The sequence below is a fragment of the Balaenoptera borealis genome (assembly GCF_965194805.1).
Source record: "Balaenoptera borealis genome assembly, chromosome: 13".
NCBI lineage: Eukaryota > Metazoa > Chordata > Mammalia > Artiodactyla > Balaenopteridae > Balaenoptera > Balaenoptera borealis.
In genome coordinates, this window is record NC_138870.1 from 102,960,659 (window position 1) to 102,984,128 (window position 23,470).

The 23,470-nt window shown below is 56.7% G+C and overlaps 1 protein-coding gene across 4 annotated transcripts in view; it reads right to left on the reverse strand.

The window, feature by feature from the left end:
• The window catches only part of CELSR1 (cadherin EGF LAG seven-pass G-type receptor 1), a 149,884-nt gene that overhangs the window by 71,565 nt on the left and 54,849 nt on the right, over positions 1–23,470 (reverse strand). For all 4 annotated transcript variants that reach the window (XM_082350585.1, XM_082350584.1, XM_082350583.1 and 1 more), the window contains exons 2-3: positions 22,818–23,456; positions 1,835–2,057 (exon numbers count right to left, since the gene is read on the reverse strand). In XM_082350585.1, coding sequence (XP_082206711.1) covers positions 1,835–2,057; positions 22,818–23,456 — 862 coding nt within the window. The remainder of the gene's footprint in view (positions 1–1,834; positions 2,058–22,817; positions 23,457–23,470) is intronic.

Genomic DNA, 23,470 nt, shown 5'->3' on the forward strand with positions numbered 1-23,470 from the left:
TTTGTGAGAGTGGAACTACCAGCTAGCTGCTCGCCTGGGTGCCTGGGTGTCACGACACAGGACAAAAAGCCCCTGAGGAGCTTCAGGCCAGTGGGCGGACAGGCACAGAGAGAGAGCTGGACCTCAGCACAGTGATGAGCGCAGGCACAGCAATCCTGGGGCAGAAGCCCGGAAACACCAGCCAGGGAGCCCGTGTGGCCGTTCAAAGGTTTCAAAAGGACATGCATCTGCTTTGGAGACTTTAGCCCAATCAAATCATCTGACAACCAGGAAAAAAAATCAGGATCAGGAAATCTGGCATGAGTTCACACCCCCAACCAATGATCCAGTATGAAGGATGGGTTTAGAGCAAAAAGATCTGAGCCGCAATGTAGAAAACCCGCCAACGACTCAAGCCCCCATGGTACCCAACTGCCCTCATCTGGACCTTTCTTTAGGGGCAGTCAGGGTGGACGGCGGCCTGATCCTGCAAGCAGGAACATCAAAGGCTGAAGGCAGCAGACAAGCAGGCAGTGACCAGACGTCCAGCCGGAGCTGGAATGCAGGTATGGCCCGCCTGGGTCAGGGGGGCTTCCTGAAGGAAGCGGCAGCAGTCGGGCGGGCCGGCAGGAGGGGCCGAGGAAATGCCTGTGCAAGGCTGGGCAGGTCCAGAGAATCACGAGGTGAGGGTGGCCATGTCACAGGATGCGAGGTGCCAGAATCGGGGGTCACCAGGGGTCAGCACACAGGGGGCCACCCTGTGCCCTATTAAGAAGTTTGGGTTTTGCCCCAGGTGGCAGGCAGGCCCGACAGGACTGTCGGACAGGGATCCGCCTGACTCAGGCTGAGAGCAGACGCCACCAGTGCTGTTCCACGGGGGAGAGGCCGGTGGCCCAGGCCAAAGTGCTGGGAACTGGGAGAACAGTGGCGGGCAGCGGAGACACGAGGTCAAGGGACTCACAGGACATGACCGAGATGGGAGGGGGGGCGAGATGGAGGAGGACTGCCCGGGGGGGTTTCACATCAGCAGCATGCGGCGCCTGTTGGCTGCACCGTACCCCTCACCTGCTCGGTGGGGGGCACCCCCAGGAGAGAAGTCTGCCCCATCCCTCCCCGAGATGCCCTGTTCTCCAAAGGGCAGCTCAGAGGAGCATCTTGTTCTGGGGGACACAGAATGCCACATTCCCCTAATGGGCCCCCTAAACGCTGACCAAATACAAAATACACCCTGTACTACTAAGGTGAACTTGATAGAAGTCTTTACAATGGAAACGACAGATTTTTAAAAGTTAAATTAAATCTAAATTCTCTTGGAGAAAAAGATGCAAAAGTAAAAGAATGGCCACAGCACACAGTCAGCCTGCTTCCTCCTGTTATGGGTTAAAGAACCAGGGCGGGAAGGGGTGAGGCCGCCCGCCCGCGGTTTCCCAGCAAGCTGGTGGCACAGCAGGAGCCTACGCTGAGTCTCATTCCCAAGCCTGCTGGGCCCTTTCCCTCCACCTTCTGGCCACCTGGGTGGCAGGGGTGCCCACGTGGCGGCAGGTGAGTAGGACCAGGGCAGCCGGGGGTCGGCTTCATGGGCATGTGAGCTGGGTGGGCAAACAGGGTGCCACACCTGCTAATGCTCTGCTGTCACCAGCTGGAAATTCTTAATTTTTGAACCATATCCTCAATGTGCATGGGGTCCTACAAATTAAGTGGCCGGTCCTACAGCCAGCGCTGGCCAAGGTGGCTCGACTCTCAGGCCCCAGTGGACGGGTGTTGTTGTTATAGGACGGAGGGATGCGCGGAGACACAAGGCCACCTCCCTAACCTCCAACCACAGGAGGGGTCGCGGGGACGCGCAGGGACTCACGCGAGGGCCACGGTGAAGTGGAAGCGCTGCCTCAGGCCGCGGAAGGTGACGAAGGACTGCGGCGGGAAGCTCCTGGTGGTCACTTCGCAGTAGGGCCTCTCGAACTCGCCGGGGGGGCACACGCAGTGGAAGCCGCCGATCAGCAGGTTCACGCAGGTGCCCCCGTTCTTGCACACGCCGTTGGTGCAGCGGCCGGAGCGTGCGTTCACCTCGCAGTGCTCACCTGGGGGACGAGGGTGCGAGGAGGTCACACGGTGGCCTGCCGGGAGGAGGGGGGCACTGCCCCCACCCAGGCTGCAAACACCACTGCAGAACCAGCTGCAAGACCCAAACCCGGGGGCACCTGAGGCCTCTGGGAACCACCCCGGAGTCAGGCTGCAATCAGACGTGTGCCGTTCCCGCTGGCCTGAGGGCACCCATCACCCGGTGGGCCGTCTAAGGGTGGCGGGGCAGCGGGTTCCCAGTAGGCACCCCCGGGGGCTCCTCGGCCGAATGCACCCGGTGGCCAAGCCACTCCAACCCTGTCCCTGTCCCGGGGGAGTCGGGGGACCAGGGGAGCGTGCAGCTGTGAACACTTGGGCATCCAACCCTTTCTGAACCCCCGCTGGCTGAGCCTGGCTCCCTTATGAGAGAACCACCTAGAAATAGTGAGGATGATGAGAAGGCCTCGTGCCCTCCCCGCACGCTTGCCCGCACGACGGCTGGCCACCTCCGGGCCTCGTGGGAGACTCGGGAGGCCAGGGTCACTCTGGCCCAGGGCCTCCTGCGTGGCCTCCTCCCTCCCCCACTGCCCGGCCGGGCAACGCTGGATTCCAGTTCGTCTTTAATCATGTCTGCTCCTCCCACTGGCCTCCAATCGTGCTCCAACGTCCTCCCTGTGGCCTAATCCCTCACGCCAGGAAGGTTCTGGAAGCTTCCACATAGAAACTGATCAGGCAGCCCAAGCTGACCCCCCCGAGGCCTGTCAGACCCAGAGTGCCCACCGCGGCAGCCAGCAGGGGTCTGACTGGGTGATCCTCGCTCCCTGGGACACAGCCCGGACCTGCCTCTGTCACCGGGTGGACATTGCCAGCCACCCACAGACCCGCAGACCGACCACCGGAAACTCCCCAGCTCCCACCAATGTGTGTCACCAGTTTTTGACTTTTAAATGCACGCATTTTAAAATAAAAGTACTACATCGCATACTAAAAAAAAAAAAAGAAATCACTGTGCAAATAGCGTGGCATGGGAAGCCTTCAGCAGTTTCTTGCAGGTCCCCACAGGAAAACATCAGGACAACTGGATGCCCCTGCCGCCCGGCATGTTTGCTCAGTGTGGTACCTTGGAGACCCTCCCTGTTGGCACTTGGAGTTCCCCCTCTTTCTTCCTAATGGCTGCATAGTATTCAGTTAGAGCAGCGGTCCCCAACCTTTTTGGCACCAGGGACTGGTTTCCTGGAAGACAATTTTTCCACGGACGGTGAGCGGTGGAGGGGTGGCAGTGGGGGGGGGGGTGGGGGATGGCTCAGGGGGTAATGCGAGCGATGGGGAGCGATGGGGAGCGATGGGGAGCGGCAGATGTAGCTTCGCTCGCTCCCCCGCCGCTCACCTCCTGCTGTGCGGCCCGGTTCCTGGGGGTTGGGGACCCCTGCTATAGAGGACCCCATCAGAATTTAGATCACTAATGTTCCTTGTTCTACTACTGATGGACACGGGGCTGTTTCTAGCTCGCTTTTATTGCAGGTAACTTTTTGATATACATCCTTGGTGTGTTTTAAGAATATCTCTCTCGAGAAAATTCCTAAAAGTGATGAATCAAAACAAAGGTACACACAGTTGACATTTTGACAGCCGCACTTTTTGGCTAACCCAATATTTCCAAACCGTCCTCCCGAAAAGGATGCACAAACTCACATCCTCGCCAACACAAGGTATGTTCAACCTGTAAAATATTTTGCATTTCTGACAGATGAATCTTCGAGGTGTTTTATCTGCAATAATTTTTGATGAGGTTCAACATCTGCCTGAATTTTATTGGCAACGTCCATTTCCTTTCTCTGAACTGCCTGACTATTCCTGTGTTCATTTTTCAATGATGGTTGGTCTTGTTTTTATTGTGTTACACAAAGTCCTCATAAATTTCAGAAATTAACTATTCTCTGCCATTTCTGTGGTAACTCCCTCCTGGCTTACATTTAACTTTCAACTAATTTATGTATTTGTAGTCACATAAAAAGGTTATATCTGCATATGGTCATATTTATCAATGTTTCCTTTGCGATGCTTGTGCTCTCAGGTTATTAAAAGGCTGGTATGAAGAGATACGAAACCCGGAGCTCCAGAGACATCCGGCACCAGGATCCTCGGTGCACGCAGAAGCGTGCATTCAAACGGCAGCACCATCCTGGAACCCAAAGTCACTGGGATCCCCAGACATGGGCTTCCCTGGATGCCCTCTGTGCCTTTTCAATATTGAACCATGTGAATACATTACCTACTGTCTCAGTGTGCTCGGGCTGCCGTAACAAAATACCATGGGCTGGGGGCTTAAACAACAGAAGTGTATTTCTCACGGTTCTGGAGGCTAGAAGTAGCAGCGAGATCAGGGTACCAGCACGGTTGGGGTCTGGTGAGGCCTCTCTTCCCAGCTGCCCACTCACTCTGTCCTTACACGGCCCTTCCTCTGTGTGTGTGCGCACAGAAGGAAGCAGAGATTTCTGTTGCCTCTGCTTATGTGGACACTAATCCCATCGGATCAGGGCCCACCCTGATCATCTACCCGAATTACTTCCTGTAGGGCCCACCTCCAGATACAGTCCCATTGTGGAGTTAGGGCTGCAACCTAGGAATTTGGGGGCGGGACACAATTCAGACCAGAGCAGGCATGTATGAGACAATTGGGAATTTGAACAAACTGGATAGAGATACTAAAATGTATCATCATTTTCAAAAAGAAAGCTTAGATGCTGTGGAAGAGTGGGTACGGCGGTGTACCCCACATGTCCCTCCAGGACCAAGGTTCCGGAGCGCTGAGTGACAGTGGCTCACAGCTGAGTCTCCGCACTCAGATCCTCCTCCCGAAATCCCTCACCCAAGGTTGCACAGCCCTTGCTGGGGCAGCTCCCAGCCAGCGACGGGTGAGCGTGGGGGTGGAGGGGCCCCGCCCCTGGGGCTCGTGCAGCCACCTCGGCACTGTACCTCCCGAGCGGAGACGCGGGGTCCACAGAGGCTTTTGCTGCCACGGCATTGCAGCCCAACCTCTCCCCTGCGCAGCCCTGGGAGCCCCCCACCCCTGCCCCCTGCCCCTGCCCACGCGTGGCCCCCGAGAAGGCAGATCTCGGGCCTCAGGGTCTGTTTCTCAGGGAGGCCAACCTCCGAGCGCCCGCAGATTTTAGAGGGGTCAATAATTGACTGATGTAAGAAAATCCTTCCAACCTTCCAAGGGAGCCGCTTCAGAATGAGCTTCCTTTTGAGGAACAGGTGAAACTGATCTGTAATTAGCATAACAAGCATCAGAAACAAATCTGAACTTCCTCTACTTCCTTCCCAGGTTGCAACACCCAAGAATGCACGACTTGCTAAGCAAAGGTAACCCAGTCTGAGTCCCTCAAAAACAGGGAGGAAAGTCGCAGTCACTGACCTCTACTGACTTACAGAACCGTGCAGGGGCCACCAGGCCGGGGACCCAGGGCAAAGCCCACCCCGAGGGCCAGACAGGGTCAGATGGGTTCTTTTTCATCCCCCTCCTCCCCACCAGGCAGGGCAGGGAGGGAGAGGCCAGAAGGCCCAGCCAGGTCACCCATCTGTTCTCCCCTAGCAGGGGCTGCCCCCAAGGAACCTTGTGAGCAGAGGATTGACATGCTGCTCAGAAGGAAAAGGACGGCGGCCCACCCGGCTGCAGACCCTCCTCTCAGCTCCACCAGCAATGGAAACCGTCTGATCTCCCCCCAAATGCCCCCCTTGCCCGCTCCCGGGTTAGCAGGTGCCCTGCCGGCCCCAGAACACTGGGCTCGGCCACCCCGCCAGGCAGGCTCTGTGCACAAATACACGCATGTGCACACATAACCTCATACACACTCGTGTACACACGCCTGTGCCCTCACTCACACCCAGTCACACGCTGCTGACACATCTTCGCACATACACCCTCACACACACTCTCGTCTTCACACGCATTCACACCCATAAACGCATTCACACCCTCACACACACCCTCAGCCGCACACGTACACACCTGCACACACACACGCCCCCACATTCACACCCTCACACACACACTCTCACGCTAATCCCCGCTCCCGGCGTCTTCTCCAGGTGGGCAGCCTGCAGCCTCCTTAAATTCTAGTCATTAATTATAAATGCTTAGCTGAAAGTGTATTTGTTCTTCATACACTTCAAATTCTTTAATCTCTACTTTTAAAATACATGTGACGTCTGGGAGTGTTTGCCTTCCAAGTCCCAACTTGGCAGGTCAAGGGCATTCTGAAATAATAAAGCCGCCGTGAGAGGACGGGGCGGGCCGTGCTCCCCAAACCATGACGGCAAACAAATGCGGGCCCGGCACGGCCCCTTCCCACGGTGCTCTGCCTGTGGTGTTCCAGAATCCTGCCCATCCGGGCTCGGCCCAGGTGGTCAATGTCACCAGGATGAAAGCACAGCCCACGCCCCCAGTGCGGCCACAGCAGCTCCCAAGCTCTGCCCTGGTGTTGACTGGAAGTCTCAACTCCTCCACCTCCGCCTCAGCATCTGAGGACTCCTACAATGCCCTCTCAAGGGCCACCTGCTACCGAGGCCCAGAGAAGGAAGGCCCCGAGCGCGTGCACACACACACACACACACACACACACACACACACACAGAGCACCCTTCATTCAATTCCCGAAGACCTGAATTTGACTCTGCTGACGGTATTTCTGCTCATGTGTGGTTTTCAGCAGCTGCAGGGAAGCCTCGGTCCTCAGGCCGCCCCTGTGAACAGGACGACGGCAGAGCAGGACCCGTGCTCCCCACAGCCATGCAGCTCAGCCAGCTGCCTTAAAGCGTCCGCTGTCCCGTGGAAAGGGCGTGATGATGTGTGGGATTATTCTGTTCCTCTACTTAACCAATCGTGCAATTTCAAATCAGCTGCAAATAAAGCTAAGTCTCCGTGAAGTTGTTTGTTTTAAGCACAAAAGATACCTTTTCACTTCCAATAGGTCGTTGCGGTATTCGTTTCCTGGCACTGCTGTAACAAGTACAACAAATCTGGTGGCTTAAAAAGAACAGAAATGTTTTCTCTCATAGCTCTGGGGGCCGAAAGTCCAGAATGAAGGTGTGGGCGGGGCCACACTCCCTCTGCAGGCTCCAGGGGAGGAGCCTTCCTGCCTCTTCCAGCTGATGGGGGCTCCCTGTGTTCCCTGGGCTGTGGCTTCATCACCCATCTCTGCCATCACATGGCCGTCTTCTCTGGGTCTCAAATCTCCCCCTCCTTTCTCTTATAAGGACGCCAGTCACTGGATTCAGGGTGGACCCTAAATCCAGGATGATTTTACTATTCATCGAGAGCCTTACTAATTACATCTGGAAAGACCCTATGTCCAAAGGAGGTCACATTCTGAGGTTCTGGACACGAATCTGGGGGTGATACCACTCGACCACTCTAGCGGCCCTCCACGTCTGTCCTAGAGTTACAATCATAGTAAATGTCGGCCTCTGCAAACACGGAGACCCGAGGTGAAGCAGCACCTGACCCTGTGGGGCTGCATTCCCCAGCCTCCGAGAGACTCGCCGGGCTCTGGTTTTTCTGCCCTCTGGGAACGCTCTTCCCGGCCTCTCCCACCAGGCCAGTAAGGGGCGGTGGGCCAGGGCCAGCTCCCCACCTCCGCAGCCGTGCCTCAGGCCCCTCCTCTGGGGCCCACACACAGCCATCCAACCCCTTCTCCCCTTGTTCTCTCCTCCAAAAACCCAGGCTTCAAACCTGTCTTCCCTCGCCAAGCCTGTTCTCCGGGTCCCCCACCTAGAGAGGGTCCTGCAGCTGCCCAGAGAGGGGGGCCAGGAGCTCCAGAGCCACCCCCTCCCCTCCTCCCTTGTCCCCACCAGTGCCATCCCCCAGGGTCCGCGTCACTCGCCTGCGCTGCCACCTGCACCCCAGTCTACACCAACCCCCACCTGCACAACCACAGACAGCGACCATCTCTCGGGCCCCTGGACCCAGGCCAGCTGCTCATCACCTTGCAGATCTGCCTCTTCTCCACAGAGCACCCGAGAGAGCTTTCCAGAATGCTGGCCTGGCCACACACTGGCTTCAAAACAATCCCGCTGGGCTTCCCTGGTGGCGCAGTGGTTGAGGGTCTGCCTGCCGATGCGGGGGACGCGGGTTTGGGCCCTGGTCTGGGAGGATCCCACATGCCACGGAGCGGCTGGGCCCGTGGGCCACAGCTGCTGGGCCTGAGCGTCTGGAGCCTCTGCTCCGCAACAAGAGAGCCCGCGATAGTGAGAGGCCCGCGCATCGCGATGAAGAGTGGCCCCCATTCGCTGCAACTGGAGAGGGCCCTCGCGCAGAGGCGAGGACCCAACACAGCCAAAAATAAAAAATAATAATAATAAATAAATAATAAATTAAAAAAAACAAACAAACAATCCCGCTGCTCCATAAAGACCCTTCCACCTTGGAGCCTGGCCCTCGGCCACATGCCAGCCCCGTCTACGCCACACTCACCACCTCTCATGCCGGCCACAAGGTCTCCCTCTTTGAAGGGAGGCTGGGGGATTCAATAGGCTAATGGAGACGACCCCCTAGGTCCACACTCATGCATATTCACCACTGTCAACGATCACCCCCTGGTGACCCCCTTTCTTTTCTCTGTGCCTGGCATCCTCTCTGCTGGCCTCTGCAGGTGGCTTCCCTGTGCCTGGATGTAGCCTCATCTCAGGCACCCTGCATCCCCTCAGGAGGCTTCGCCCACCCACCTGACCAGGGCCAGGGCACCCAGGACAGACCCTGATGGGCCCAGAATCTCCCCTCTCCAGAGAGCGCCCATCCCAGCTCCAGGGTGACACCTGCTGTGCAGCTGTTCCCCAGCCTCTGTCTCCCCAAGCTCCGGGGCAGGGGCAGGGGCAGGGTCTGTCTGGGGGTCAAGTCTAAGAATATCCAGCACACAGAGGGTGCCTGACAAACGCCCGGCACGTAGCAGGTACTCGACGAATGCTTGTGAGATGAAGTCATAAAAGGCCAGGATTTCCCCCCCTTCCAAGCCAATGATGAATGCCCGTACAGAATTATAAAACCTGCATAATTCACAGATTTGATTCCAATAGTGTTGGGAATTTGTTGACCTAATGAATGAAGAATTAATTCTACAGATAAACACGCTTTTTTTTTTCTTTTTAATAAAAGGCAGTGAGGACTCTGAGAGTGCAGGTTTCAGATGAACTGGGTCCCCTGGAAAGGGTCTCATCTCTGGGTTCCAGGACCTTCGCTCAGGCCAACCCCAGGCCCCCGTGTGCGCCTTAGCAGGTGCTTTCCGTGGCAGCCACTCCAGCTAAACTGCACAGTAATCCACTTACATGTTTCTTTAACTGTATCTTCTCCTCAGGGCTGTGCTGGCAGATCCCGACGGCCAGCCCTCGGGGGAAAGCCCTGATTTGCAGAACTGTCCCATTTCCATGGGACATCACAGCCAACCTGGCATCAGAACTCAGAGTTGTGAAGAGATGTGATAGGATGGTTTTTAATTCTTAAAATCACCTTACTTGAGGCAAATAATTAGGACCAAATTTAGTGAGCCCTGTATCTTTTTTTTAATATACAGCTCTTACATGAAACACTATTTTTGTTTTAATTTTTTAATTTATTATTTATTTATTATTTTTATTTTTGGCTGTGTTGGGTCTTCGCTTCTGTGTGAGGGCTTTCTCCAGTTGCAGCGAGTGGGAGCCACCCTTCATCGCGGTGCGCGGGCCTCTCACTATCGCGGCCTCTCCTGTTGCGGAGCACAGGCTCCAGACGCGCAGGCTCAGTAGTTGTGACTCACGGGCTCAGCTGCTCCGCGGCATGTGGGATCTTCCCAGACCAGGGCTCGAACCCGTGTCCCCTGCATTGGCAGGCAGATTCTCAACCACTGCGCCACCAGGGAAGCCCCGAAACACTATTTTAATGCAATAAATGTTCTCAGACACGCTTTCTTAACAAGATTTAACTTCACCTTTCCTCTTCTAGGAATCCTCAAAGTAAAGTTGGGCTTCCAAACTTATTCCAAGCACCCTGGTATCCTGCTTAGAGTCAGATGCTTGCTCTGAGCCATTCAAAACCTGGGGAAGGTGCCCCCACCCTCCCCCTGTGCAACCCCCACCCATTATGACCGCCAGCCTCACCCTCCACCGAGGATCGGGGTCACCCGAGCAAGCCAACAGCCTCGCTCAATAACGCAGGTGGCACTGCAACCCCCTGCCGAGGAGGACCTGAGGCCTGGCCTCCTGGTCATGGCTGCCAACGCAGAACCCTGCACGGAAAACTGGGAGAGGACCCCCACCCCATAGAAAGGCATTTGTAGCTGCAAAGCAGGAGCTCCCAGGAGCCGAGGCCCCTCCAACCGCCACGACCTCACGCACGTCCCCGTCACTGGATGCCTGTCCCACCCAGGCTTGGGGCTGGGGATGGGGGGACAACAGGAACCCCAGCCCGTAGTGCCAAAGCCACAGACCCTCGGGTGGGGAGCGTTAAGTGCCCTAGAGGAGCGCCAGCTTCACGGAGCTTAAACAAGGGCTCGTCTGCAGGGGGGCTGTGATAACGGCTCAGGGTTACAGGGGCGGAGGAGGCCTCGCAGCCCCTGGTGTGGGAACTCTCATACGCCCCCATCTTACAGGCCGGAAGCTGACGCCCAGCATAGGGTATAAGCATACCATTTTTTGTTTGTAACCAAAAAAGATATTCCTTAAAGATAAGGGAAATGGAGGAAAGACATAGTGCCCGAGTGGGGGAGCGTCTGAGCCGGGCTGTGCAGGAGCGTCCGTGGCGGTGGAGACGGCTCGGCCCCGGAAAGGGCCCCAGCAGAAGCACAGGGATATCGGGGGCTGCGCCGGATGCTGGGTGACGGGTGCGCACCTGGTCAGGTCTGCGAAGGAGGAGGGGCACAGCCAAACACCCCTCGCTGTAGAGAGACCCGTGGGGAGCAGGGCCTGGCAGGGGGAAGGCAGACGGCACAGGAGTGTGTGTGTGTGTTATGTGATGTATGTCTGTGTGGCGTGTATATGTGATGTGTGTGTGTGTGATGTGTGTGGTGTGTGTATGTATGTGATGTATGTCTGTGTGGCATGTATATGTGAGGTATGTGTGTGTGATGTGTATGGTATGTGATGTGTGTGTGTGTGATGTGTATGGTATGTGATGTGTGTGTGTGTGTGTGTGTTATGTGATGTATGTCTGTGTGGCATGTATATGTGATGTATGTGTGTGTGTGTGAGATGTGTATGGTATGTGATGTGTGTGTGTGTGATGTGTATGGTATGTGATGTGTGTGTGATGTGTGTGGTATGTGTATGTATGTGATGTATGTCTGTGTGGTGTGTATATGGTGTGTGATGTGTGTGTGTGATGTGTGTGTATGTGTATGTATGTGATGTATGTCTGTGTGGTGTGTATATGGTATGTGACGTGTGTGTGTGATGTGTGTGGTGTGTGTATGTATGTGATGTATGTCTGTGTGGCATGTATATGTGATGTATGTGTGTGTGTGAGATGTGTATGGTATGTGATGTGTGTGTGATGTGTGTGGTATGTGTATGTATGTGATGTATGTCTGTGTGGTGTGTATATGGTATGTGATGTGTGTGTGTGATGTGTGTGTATGTGTATGTATGTGATGTATGTCTGTGTGGTGTGTATATGGTATGTGACGTGTGTGTGTGATGTGTGTGGTATGTGTATGTACGTGATGTATGTCTGTGTGGTGTGTATATGGTATGTGATGTGTGTGTATGTGTATGTATGTGATGTATGTCTGTGTGGTGTGTATATGTGATGTGTGTGTGTGTGGGATGTGATGTATGTCTGTGTGGTGTGTATATGTGTGTGTGTGATGTGTGTGGTATGTGATGTGTCTGTGTGTGGCGTGTATATGTGGTGCGGGGTGTGTGTGCACGTGTGTGTGACAGTCACGGCAGGTCTGGGGGAGGAGGGGCAGGGCGGGACGCAGGAGATGACGATGTGAACCTGGTTCCTGCCAAGAGGCGCTTCAGAAGATGCCGGGGCTGCTGGGGGATGAGGAGGAGGGAGACGAGGAGCTGGGGGCCAGCAGGAGGGGGAGCACAGCCAGGCCGAACCCCTCGGCCCTGGAGGAGGGCCAGGGCCGGGCCCCAGGAAGAGAAGGGAGTGTAGAGGTTTTTATGACTTCAGTTTTTCAATAAATAAAGAGACAATTGCCTTCTGGTCCTAAGCGACAGCTCAGGGCTTTGAACTAGAAAAACTAGACTCTCCGGAGGCAGTGATCCACCAGCACAGCTTGTGTTGGAAGCCTCAGAAGGAGCACAGAGACAAGGACAGGGTCTCTGAAAAGGTTCAACACTGAAAAAGTCAGTCCATCCACCCTTCCATCCACCCACCCACGGCCTAGGCACACCCTCCCACCTAACCCCCCGCAGAGGTGCCCCGAGCAGGCTCCCGACCACTGACTCAGTTTCCCCGGCTGGAAACCCTCCCTGAAGGCAGGATTTCTGTTTCTGGCCCCGGGGCTGGCCTAGCCCCTAGGAGGCCGGGCTCAAGGTGAGATCGGCTAATTCTGTGAAGCTCTTGAGCTGACCACCTGCTCTGAACTGGCTTCTTGAGCCTGGAGGCCCCATCTGTCCACCCAAGCCCCCCACTGGCCCGCTCCCCACCCCCAGCTCCCTTCAAGCCTCTCCCCCTCTGCCTCTGAGTTTCAAGGTTACTGGACTGCCTCACCTCTTGGCCCGGCCCTGGAGCCTCCTCCCCTACGGGGCAAAGCTGCCAGGAAGGGCCTCTCAGAGGCCAGACACCTGCCCACACCACGGGGAGGGGAGGCCGGAAGCCCAGACCATGGCAGGCCTGCCCCAGGCTGGGGCTTCGGGGTGACTTCACTACTGTCTTTGAAGCAAATTCCCAGAACCCCGACACACCCATTTTTCTAAAATATAAATTAAAAATGCATTCCAGCACCAAAAAAAATGATTCCAGCGTCTCCACGGCTCCTGGCTGTAAGTCAAGAGTTACCTACACACCTGAGAGGTTGAAACCCGGTGAACCTGAAAAATCACAGTGCTTTCCAAACTCCTGGTGCAGGTACACGGCCCGGCCCAGCCCAGCCCAGCCCAGCCCGCAGCCATACTTGGGGACCCCCTCCTGTCAGAAAGGGGGTGCTCTCCCTACCCCCCTCTCCTCACGTCCATTGGGGGGTGGGGGGAACAGAAAATAACCCACCCTGAAGTCAGCTAAACGGTGGCTCCTAAAAGATATGTCCACATCCTAATTCCCGGAACCTGTGACTATCACCCCATGTGGCAAAAGAGTGACTATCACGTCACGTGGCAAAAGACATGATTAAATTAAGGATCTTGAACTGAGACCCTCCTTGTTACCCGGGTGGGCCCTCTGCAATCACGCGAATCCTTATGAAAGAGGAACAGCTGGAGTTTACAGACCATGTGAGGATGGAGGCACGAGCCCAGGGAGCCTGAGGCCACCACGGCTGGAAGAGACAAAAGGACCCCCCCTGGTGTCCCCAAAGCCTTCAGAGGGAGCGTGGCCCCGCCCACACCTTGATTTCAGAATTCTGGCCTCTGGAACCGTGAGAGAATGAATTTCTGCTGTGTTAAGCCACCCAGCCTATGGTCTTTTATTCCAGCAGTCACAGGAAACCACTACAAATCCTAAACACACCCCGGAAACCGGCCAGACTCAGCAGAAATCTCTTCCTGGGGACAGTCCCCCAAGAAAGCAGCGCCCCTAACACCTTTCAGCGACTCCGTAAGCCTCAGCAGAGCTGGAGCCGTGGAAGAGAAAGCCCCCTCTGTCCCCCAGGACACCACAAAGACCTGGGCTTTCTCTTCCACGATGGGCAGCAGCTAAGGACCCAGGAGGCACCAACTGAACACACACAGGTGGACCCCAAAATCTTGGCTGCCAAAGCCGGTGAGGGAGGCCCCCCAGAGGGCCGGACACTTGCACGTGGGGTGCCTGGGGCAAAGGTGCACCTGGTGACCAGGGGAGAGTTCGCTGAGCTGACCCCCAGGGCCTGAGCGCCCAGAACCCCATCTTGGCTACTCAACCCCCTGAAAGCAAAGGCAGAGTCCTTCCCGGCCAAGGATGTGGGCTCAGAAGGATACAGCTGGTGGCAGCTCAGGAGACATCTGGGGTCCCAGAATGGTGGAGGGTCCCGCCCCGGGGCAGCCTGGGCCCCAGCCAACATCCGCCGGGGGCTTGGTGGGAGGGAGGTTCACGCTGTCCTGGGGCCCGATGGTGAGGCTGTCCAGGGCCCTCCTTGTGCCCTTGTGGGCCTCTGCAGGCCTCTCTCCAGAGACCACGGGATGGGGGGGCGGTATACAGCCTGGAAACCGCCTCATCCAGGGAGGCCCCGGCTTTGGGAGAGGTCACCCGGAAACCCCTGGGCCAGGGCATCTGTCCTGCAACGTCCCAAGAACCAGCTCCAGGATAGTATCTCAGACACAGGACTATGGTTTAGGTCTAATGACATGGGGCCCTCTGAGGGTCGGGGCACAGGAGGGCCTGGGAAGGTCTCCTGGAGAGGGTGGGCTTGCGTGGGTGGGGTGGGAGAAGCCCTGCACCCCAGGGAAGATGGAAGCCTGGAGGCCGGGCTGAGGGTCCCTGCTGACCACGGGAAGAACCTGTCGGTGGAAAGTAAACTCGCAGCTGTGGGCAGCGAGGCCGGAAAGGGCCATCCCCAGCACTTTATCAGTTAGTCGGGAAACCGTGCCAACTCTGAAATGGCAACGTGTCCAAACTCAGCCGGAATGCTAACTAAAACCTTAATCATCCATGCAAAACAGCAGCTCAGCCCCCGATGGTTCCAATTCCCCTTCCTGCCTGGTGCCGGGAGGAGGCACGGTTCCCGGGACAGATGAACGTCCAGAGGGAAGAACGTGCATTCTGCATTCGCCGCTTGGACTCAGGACAGCTGCGTTGCCCTGGTTAACACACCCTCCCTCCTCCAGCTGCGTCCGGCGACCCCAGCAGAGAAGTCTCACCCCGTTACCCCAGCCCTGCAGGCACTGGGAGCACGACAAGAGACATCTGTCTGTCCACATCAGGAAAAGGGCTCAGGACGGGCGATGGGCAACAGCGTGAGCGGAGACCACTCTCCCTGGGGAAGTCGGGGGTGGCCACTCACGGGTCAAGGGCTCAAACTGGACTCCCAGTAACTCCCGGTGGCCCTTGGTCCACGTGGTGCCTCCAGAGAAACAGCGGGGACGGACCCCAGTGCCGATGGCGAAGGCCTCGCTTATGCATCCCTCCACAAATACTGACTGAGCATCAAGGGGGTGCCGGGCGCCGGTGGGAGAATACGGAGCCCCGAAGCCATCCACATCCTACTGCCTGGAGCCTGAGGCCATGTGACCTCACACCACAGAAGGGACTTGGCAGGTGTGGTTCAGGTAGGGATCTTGAGACTTGAGACAGGGAAGTTACCCTGGATTCCTGGGGGCCCGGGGTAATGGCCAGGGTCCTCGTGGGGGACGGGGGTCAGCAGAGAAGCTGTGATGACAGAGGCAGAGGCTGGCGTGGGGTGAGGAAGGGCCGCCAGCCAAGGGATGCAGGCAGCCTCTAGAAGCTGGAAAAGGAGGGATTCTCCCCCGGCGCCTCCAGAAGGAACTCCGCGAGAATAAATCTGTGCTGCTTAAGCCACTCGTCTGTGGGACTTTGTCACAGCAGCTGCAGGACACGAGCTGAGGGGGGAGCAGGCAAGCCCAGTCCTTGCTCTCATGGAGCCTGCCTTCTGGCTCTTTCTGCAGAAGCAGCTGCTCTCCACATGCGCACACACCGCATACTCGCAGCCTGCATGGGGGAGACCCCCGGCAGGAACTGGCCACGGAGCCTCGTCTCCCCTCGGACAGCGGGTACGACGACCCAGGAAGGTTCTAACCGCACGTGGCATGTCCTCAGGCCACTCTGCTCACCGTGGTCAGACACTTCAGCGTATACCCGTGTTCCTCACCGACCCACGCCCTGCGCCCAGCTCATCTGACCCACCTAGAAGCTGGCTGGGTGGACATGAGGAACGCTTGTTTTTAGATCTCTAAAAAGAAAACAAATCACAGAAGCCTATCAGAGCCTCTGACCCAGAGCCTCTGTGTCCTCTGGCCCAGCGGACGCTCGACAAGCAGGTCGACAAGAAGTGGCCACCACCACCAACCCCCAGAAGCCCTGAGGCCGGTGGAACTGTGTTCCCAGCAGCCAAATCATGTTCAAGTCCTAACCCCTGGTGCTTGTGAATTAACCTCACTTGGAAATAGGTTCTTGCAGATGTGATCAAGTTAAAATGAGATTATAATGGACTAGCAGGGGCCCTAGTCCAATGACTGGTGTCCTTTTAAAATGAGGGAAATTTGGACACAGAGACAGAACACACCGGGGGCAGGGGGTGCCATATGAGGACAGAGGCAGAGACTAAAGAGATGCAGCTACAAGCCAAGGACCACCCAGGACAACCAGAAGCTAAGAAGAGGCAGGAAGGACTCTCCCCTAGGGCCTCTGCAGGGAGCAAGTCCCCGCCGACACCTTGATTTCGGACTTCAGGCCTCCAGAGCTGTGAGAGAATAAATTTATGCTATTTTTTATTTTAATAAATTTATTTTATTTTTGGCTGCGTTGGGTCTTCGTTGCTGCGCGCGGGCTTTCTCTAGTTGCGGAGAGCGGGGGCTACTCTTCATTGCAGTGCGCGGGCTTCTCATTGCGGTGGCTTCTCTTGTTGCGGAGCACGGGCTCTAGGCGCGCAGGCTTCAATAGTTGTGGCACACAGGCTCAGTAGCTGTGGCTTGTGGGCTCTAGAGCGCAGGCTCAGTAGTTGTGGCGCAGGGGCTTAGTTGCTCTGCGGCATGTGGGATCTTCCTGGACCAGGGCTCGAACCCATGTCCCCTGCGTTGGCAGGCAGATTCTTAACCCCTGCGCCACCAGGGAAGTCCAATTTCTGTTATTTTAAGCCAGCCAGTGTGTGGTCCTTTGTGACAGTAGCCCCAGGAAGCTAACAGAAGCCCTGTTACCCCCGCCCCTGTCCCCAGCGGCCGTTTGGCTGTGCTCGGACACCCTGGCCAGACGAGGAGGATGATTATTCTGTCTGTCAAAACCCCAGCTTTGGGGGAAAGAATTCCATGGAAGAGAAAAGGAGATCCCTGGCTAAATCTATCCCCACCGCAATCTCTCTGTATATGATTTTAATGGAACACAAAGTCTTCCTGAAGTGCAGTAATGCCCTAGCTTTACAATAATGTACTAGAGAAATGCTGGATATCCCCAACCTGGAACCAGTAGAAAGAACCCAACGTCAAAGACTGGAGAGGTGCTAAAGAGAGAGAAACTTGGAGTAATCCTGAGTATCTGAAAAGTACATTTTCCTAAGAAAGGATTCTGTTTCTGATTTATTTGAGATTTTAATTATAGGCCAGGTAACGATTTTCATTTTGAATGACAATTAACTCTCCGGTTTAAGGACTAAATTCAACTTGACGATGAACTCTTCCAAGTGGAGCTTTCTTTTAATCCAGTAAATTGCAGTAAGTGCAGCAAACTTATTTCTCTTGTGTTATGTGAATGTCACCCCACAGGAGGACGGCACGGCTCAGACGCACGAAGCATTTTTAGTCTAATATGGGGGTGCAGGGTCAGTGTACCCCAGGAGGATGGAGATACTATTACTCTGATGAGAGAATTCAAGATAAAACTCAGAGCTGGAGTAAGAATCGGAGAAGTGCCAGAATTGATTGAAATTCTTCCCCATGAACAGAAAAGATGATTCGATTTTTACATTAAAAGTTTCTCTTGGCCTTGAACCTACACAAAATATCCTGGCCCTGGGGACAGTCAGGGCCCCCAGCCCTGCTGAGGTCACCCCGGGGGACAGTCAGGGTCCCAGAAGCCCCCCTCACAGGCCAACTGGGACACCCCATCCTGGGGCTGTTAGCACAAAGCTCCAACCCAGCGTCACTGAGACTCTCCTAAGTGGCCCCTGACCCTCTGACCCCCAAACCAGGCTAAATCCAGCTGGGGCACACCCTTGACGACACAGGGTCCAGCAGCCTGGATGTCCGAAGCCCAGGGACAGCTGTGTGCTTCACGCACAGAGGCAGGACTGTTGGCTGGTATTTGCCGAAAACACCCTCTGAACCCAGACAAGCGGCCTGGGGTCTAAACACAGAGGCTCAGGAATAAACGGGACCCTCCCCTCTGTCCCCCCCCGACACGCAGATGACCGAGAGGTCCTTGAAAGCCCTCCTTCCCGGGTGACATCAAAGCTGCCGCCTTCTCAGGAATGCACCCCTGGGCCGACGTGGCTGTGACATAAATCACTGCCCGCTGCTCTCACCCTGGGAGGATGTGTGTGAGGAAGGGGAAGGGATTCCAAGGCAGCCGTGGGCCGGGGCCGCGTGGGCACACGGCCGGGCAGTGACCCGAGTGGCCCTTGGTGGGCACACCCACCAGCAGGACAGGAAGGGACACAGCGGACGGAAGGGGGAGCCCCGTCCCCTCCAGCTCAGCCGCGGGGGCGGCAGAGGCTCCGCTCTGAGCACAGCACAGAATCCCAGAACTCCAGGATGTCTTCTGAGGCCTGCGAGGAGGAATGGCCCACTTAACCCCTGACCCCGTCGTCCCGCATGGGTATTTGTCACACGCCTACTGTATGCCCGGCACTGTGCTGACGGACAAAGATGCTGGACGCAGAGGGGAGGGGGCAGACAGCACCGAGCAGATCTGGACTCCAGCCACCGACCTCTGCTGTGGGGGAGGGGAGGGCAGAGGAACGGGGACACGGAGGTGACATTCGGGAAGACAAGGGAAAGCGCACTCGAGGGGCAGGGCCCCGGGGAGAGGAACCGGGCATGCTTCTGGAAGGCCAGCAAGGGGCAGTGGGGTGGGGCGGGGCCGGCCCCTGAGGCTCTGGAAGGAAATCCCCGGGGCCCCCCACCCGGCTCTGCATCTTGGTGTCCCTGAAATGGATGACAACTGTCCCTACCTCATGGGGTCGTGACAGGCACGGGGAAAGGACCTGGAGCAGAGCCAGGGTGGACACGTGCTCTCCGCCACGTCAGCGAGGAGTGATCAGACTTTAATTAGGGAGACGACGCATCAAGAGGCCACAGGACCCGGACGCAGAATCCCACCCTGAGGCTTGCCCTGGATGGGTTTGGTCCAGTGTCCTCCCGGGCGGGAGGAGTTTCCTGCCACCCCCTCGGGTAACGGGGTGACCGCGAGTGAAACCCTCTCCCTGGGGCCACTGCTCAGCGACACTGCTCCTTCTTACGCATCACACTTCACTCGGAACCCTGCACGCGGAAGGCGCTTCTTAATAGATGCCGTGAAGTCAAGGAAGCAAGAGAAAGGACCCAGTAATAAACAGGCAAACCAGGCCATTCCGCCCTCGAGGAATCCACAGGGCGGACAAGCCTGAGCTCAGAAGCCAGAGCACCGGGTTCGAATCCCGACTCACCCCTCGCCCGGGTCTGGAGCAGGGCTCCTCCACCTCCACCGCAGACACGAGGACCATTCTCCGTGGGGGGCGTCCTGTACCCTTGGAGGACGCAAGGCAGCACCCCTGGCCTCCCGCCACGAGCACCCCACCCCCAGCTGAGACAACCAAAACCATCTTTGGATACTGTCGTGTGTCCCCCGGGGGCAGAATCACCCCCGCTGAGAACCTCTGGGCTAGAAACTTTAATGCCCCGTACCACAGTCTCTCCATTTATGAAATGGGGACGTACAGCTGCCAGGAGGATTGGGGTAGCAGTGTAGAATCATCTGGAACAGTACAGCACGTTAAGTGCCCAATAAGTACTATCTGCAGGTCGCTGCTGTCCTGAGGGTCCTGGAAATAAGTGGATCACACCCAAAATGAGAGCAGAGCAACTAACGCATAAACAAGGCACCAAGGAAGTTTCCGAGAAGATCGACGGTCACTGTCCAAGGAAGTTGGGAAAACTTCCAGAACCTTCCGACAGCAGGGACAGCGCTGGGCTGGGGGTCCTGAGGGAGGCAAGGACAGAGGGACGGCCGGTGCGGGGGTGGGGAGATGGGAGGAACGGGCTACGTCCTTGGGGAGCTTAACCAAAAGCAAAGCCAAAACCAAAGCTATGCTGTTCACAGGCTGGAAGACAGAGGGGCCGGAACCAAGGAACCCGGCGCGCATGCTTGTCACACATGACAGTTGCTGAGCTGCGCCTCGATGCCTCCAGTCCTTCTGTCCCCGTTCCCTTCAGAGTGGGGTCCCCTGCAGACCCCCGCCAGGCCCCCATGCAGAGCCCTGAGAAGGGGAGATGCCTTCTCCCTACAAGGACGGGGAGTCCTCTTCCCTGGGGCCTCGGAGCTTCCCTGAGGCCAAAGTGGACTGAAGAAACACAGGGGAGCTGTCGGGGTATTTTTCCAGCATCAAATTCATGAGCTTTTCCTGAAATTAACTGATACCTTCCTTCACCCAGCTCGTCTCCCGTCTGGCAACACAGGAAGCCAGGGTCCTCCGGCGGCCTTGGGCCCCTTCCAGCTTCCCGCCTGCCAAGCCCGAGCTCGCCTTACCAGGGAGCAAGTAATAAAACCCTGGCGACGACAGCACGGCTTTCACCGCGAATAAATGGGCTCAATTACCTGCACCAAGAGAGCAGGGCTTCAAAGGAAGAAAGGAAGAAAGAGAGGAAGGGGGACCGAGTAAAAATAATCAGTCTGAATGAGTCTTATCTCGGAGGGAAATACATATGATAATTTAGTACCAAAGACATTCAAATTAGTCCCCTGCCAATCAAGACATTTCAGTGGTGATGACACAGTGGGTCATTCCCAGGCATAATTTCTCTAGAAATGACTCTGGTGATGAAAACAAAATTTGAGAACTCTGGAAGTCCTTTCCACCCAATGGGCTGAGGCCTCTTTGGATGGGATCCAGGGTCCACGGGTCCCTAGTGGCCTCTACTTATCCTGCCCAGACGTGGCCCCAAGCTCACATCCGGGACTTCTGGAAGCCAGGACTGCTGCTGCAGCCACGAGACAAGCTGGTGTCCTCGACCGAGGCAGACCCCACCCTTCAGACCCATCTTCAAGATGAAATCACCAGATTCTGGGGGTGCTTAGGGGTGTCCCCCACCAGGTCCCCACCACTACATGTCTCCACCAGGGAGAGGGCCGGTCACCTTGGGTGGCCCACCTGATTGGGCAGGGGTAGGTCTGCTGCGTACACTGGCCGGGCATACAGCAGGCACTCAACTAATACTCGTGGAGCGAGTGAATGACTGCTCACTGGCTGACTCCCTGGAGGGCACCAGGCTCTCTCCCGGGGCTACGGCTTCCCCACTTGAAGCAGGAGTCACCCGCAGAAGCACTCCCCATCCAGGCCACGTGGCAAGAAGGGGGGGACAGGGACACCGGCCCCTCCACTGTGCCGCGGCTGGCACACCCGGTCAGGCACTTCAGAAGAGGCCGAGATGCCACCTCAACGCCGTGCAGAGGGAAGGGGAGGGGGGGAGGACCCCCACCTGCGTGGCACGGCTCTTCGGCACAACCAGAGCCCCCTGACAACTCAGGCGTGGGCTCGGGGGCTGGAGTCTCCTTTGCCTTCCTTCCCCGCTCACCACCAAGCTCCAGCGTAGCCAGGAATTTAGGGTTAACACTCGAGAGACCGCGGGGAAGAGATCTCCAGAGCCGGACAGGACAGATGGACAGGCAGACAGACACAGACGGGCAAGGGGAGGGGAGACACAGGCAGGCGATCAAGTCTTTCTCGCCGCAGCGGTGCCAGCAGATTATAACCAGGCTGGTGCTCAGACGTGGCAAGCCGGGGCGCACACCCATCTCCCCAGGCTGCCCAACGCCCCCTCTTCTGGCTGGGGCTCCTCCTCTTCAGATGCAAAGCACCACACGGCCGCCTCCCTCTCTCTGTGCTCCCACCCCAGGCTTACTCCCTTCCTGCTCGATGAATACCTGTTAATACTGTAAGCCCCGTCCTAAGCTCCATCAGTTGTGCTGCGTCCCACACGCACAGAAACCATTTCTCCACTGTCTACACCAAACACGTCAACCGAGGACACAGTCCGCGGAAGACTCTCAAAACCACCTCTGGGATGAATCAGGTCCCACCCAACCTCAGAGAACTTTCCAAAAAGACAGACGGTCACCATCTGCCACAGTACACTTGTTTGTCAAGTGAGCCGTCCTTCTATGTAACAGGCCATCGAAGACCAAAGCAAGAGCATATGTTTCTGTACTGCTCTCGGCGGGTTTTTTATTTTTAAAAACAACCATTGGCTGCCTTTAGAGCAATTCATCTTTGTGACAAATCAGGACGTCTCGAGGGAAGTGTATCTTCAAGGCAGAGAAGATGAGTAATTTCTACAGTGACAATGAGGCATGAAAAAACCAACGGTCTTTCCAGACCCAAGTGATCAGTGGCTCACAATTTCTATCCTAGTTATTACACTGTTTTCCAGTAACCAATTAAACTCGAAGTCCGGAATGAACTGCTTTAAATTTGAAGCCACTTATAAAAAACACATGTCATTACAGACACGCAGATTTTTTAGGTGGCTCTGGCACTATCATCCTCCTCCTACTGTCCTTATAAAGAGGGTGGCTTAAGTGGCACGGGGCCAGTAGAGACCTCGGGGCCGTGCTCAGCAAGCAGAGCCAACGCCCAGGCCCACGGTCCATCCTTTGACCCTGTCCCCGAGGAGGGAAGTGGACAGAGGAAACCACCCGACACCCTCCGACCTGCGGACTGGGAACCTCGTGTGAAGCAGAGGTGACCCGGGGCCTCCCCACCGCCTGTGCCACCCGGGGACCCGCAACGAAGGGTGACACCTACCTGTGAAGTCCTCCTGACACTCGCAGCTGTAGCCGCCCTCCCGGCTGCGACACCGGCCGTGGGCACCGCAGGGGCTGGAGTAGCACAGGTCAATCTCGGTCTCGCAATAGTCGCCGGTGAAGCCGGGTGGGCAGCGGCAGCGCAGCCCGTTGACGGGATGGATGGGCCGGAAGAGCACGGTTGGGGAGCTGATGAAGGGGGCCGAGCTGTCGAACTTGAGCACCGACACGCACTTCATGTAGTTCTCGCACGGCTCCCGCAGACAGATGTTGTCGTCGAAGGGCAGGACGCGCTGGGTGGACACGGCCGTCAGCAGCGTCCGGTTCAGGTAGATCTGCTCCTGTAGGTCCTCCGATGGGAAGAACTTGTCCCGGACGCCTCCGGGGAGCAAGGCCGAGAAGGTCACGTTCAGGATGTTGGAGCTGACGTCCGTGTCGTTCTGGATGTTGAAGACGAAGACGGCGTCCTTGGTGGTGGACAGCACCGTGGCCACCCCTTCCACGAAGCGGGACAGCAGTGGGGACAGGAACTTCTCCTGCGACATGTTCTCCAGGCGGACGGTGATGCTGTTGGTCAGCATGTCGTCCGTGATGACGGTGACCCGCAGGGTGCAGAGCGCCGCCACGCTGTGGATGCCGTCTGCGAGACACAAG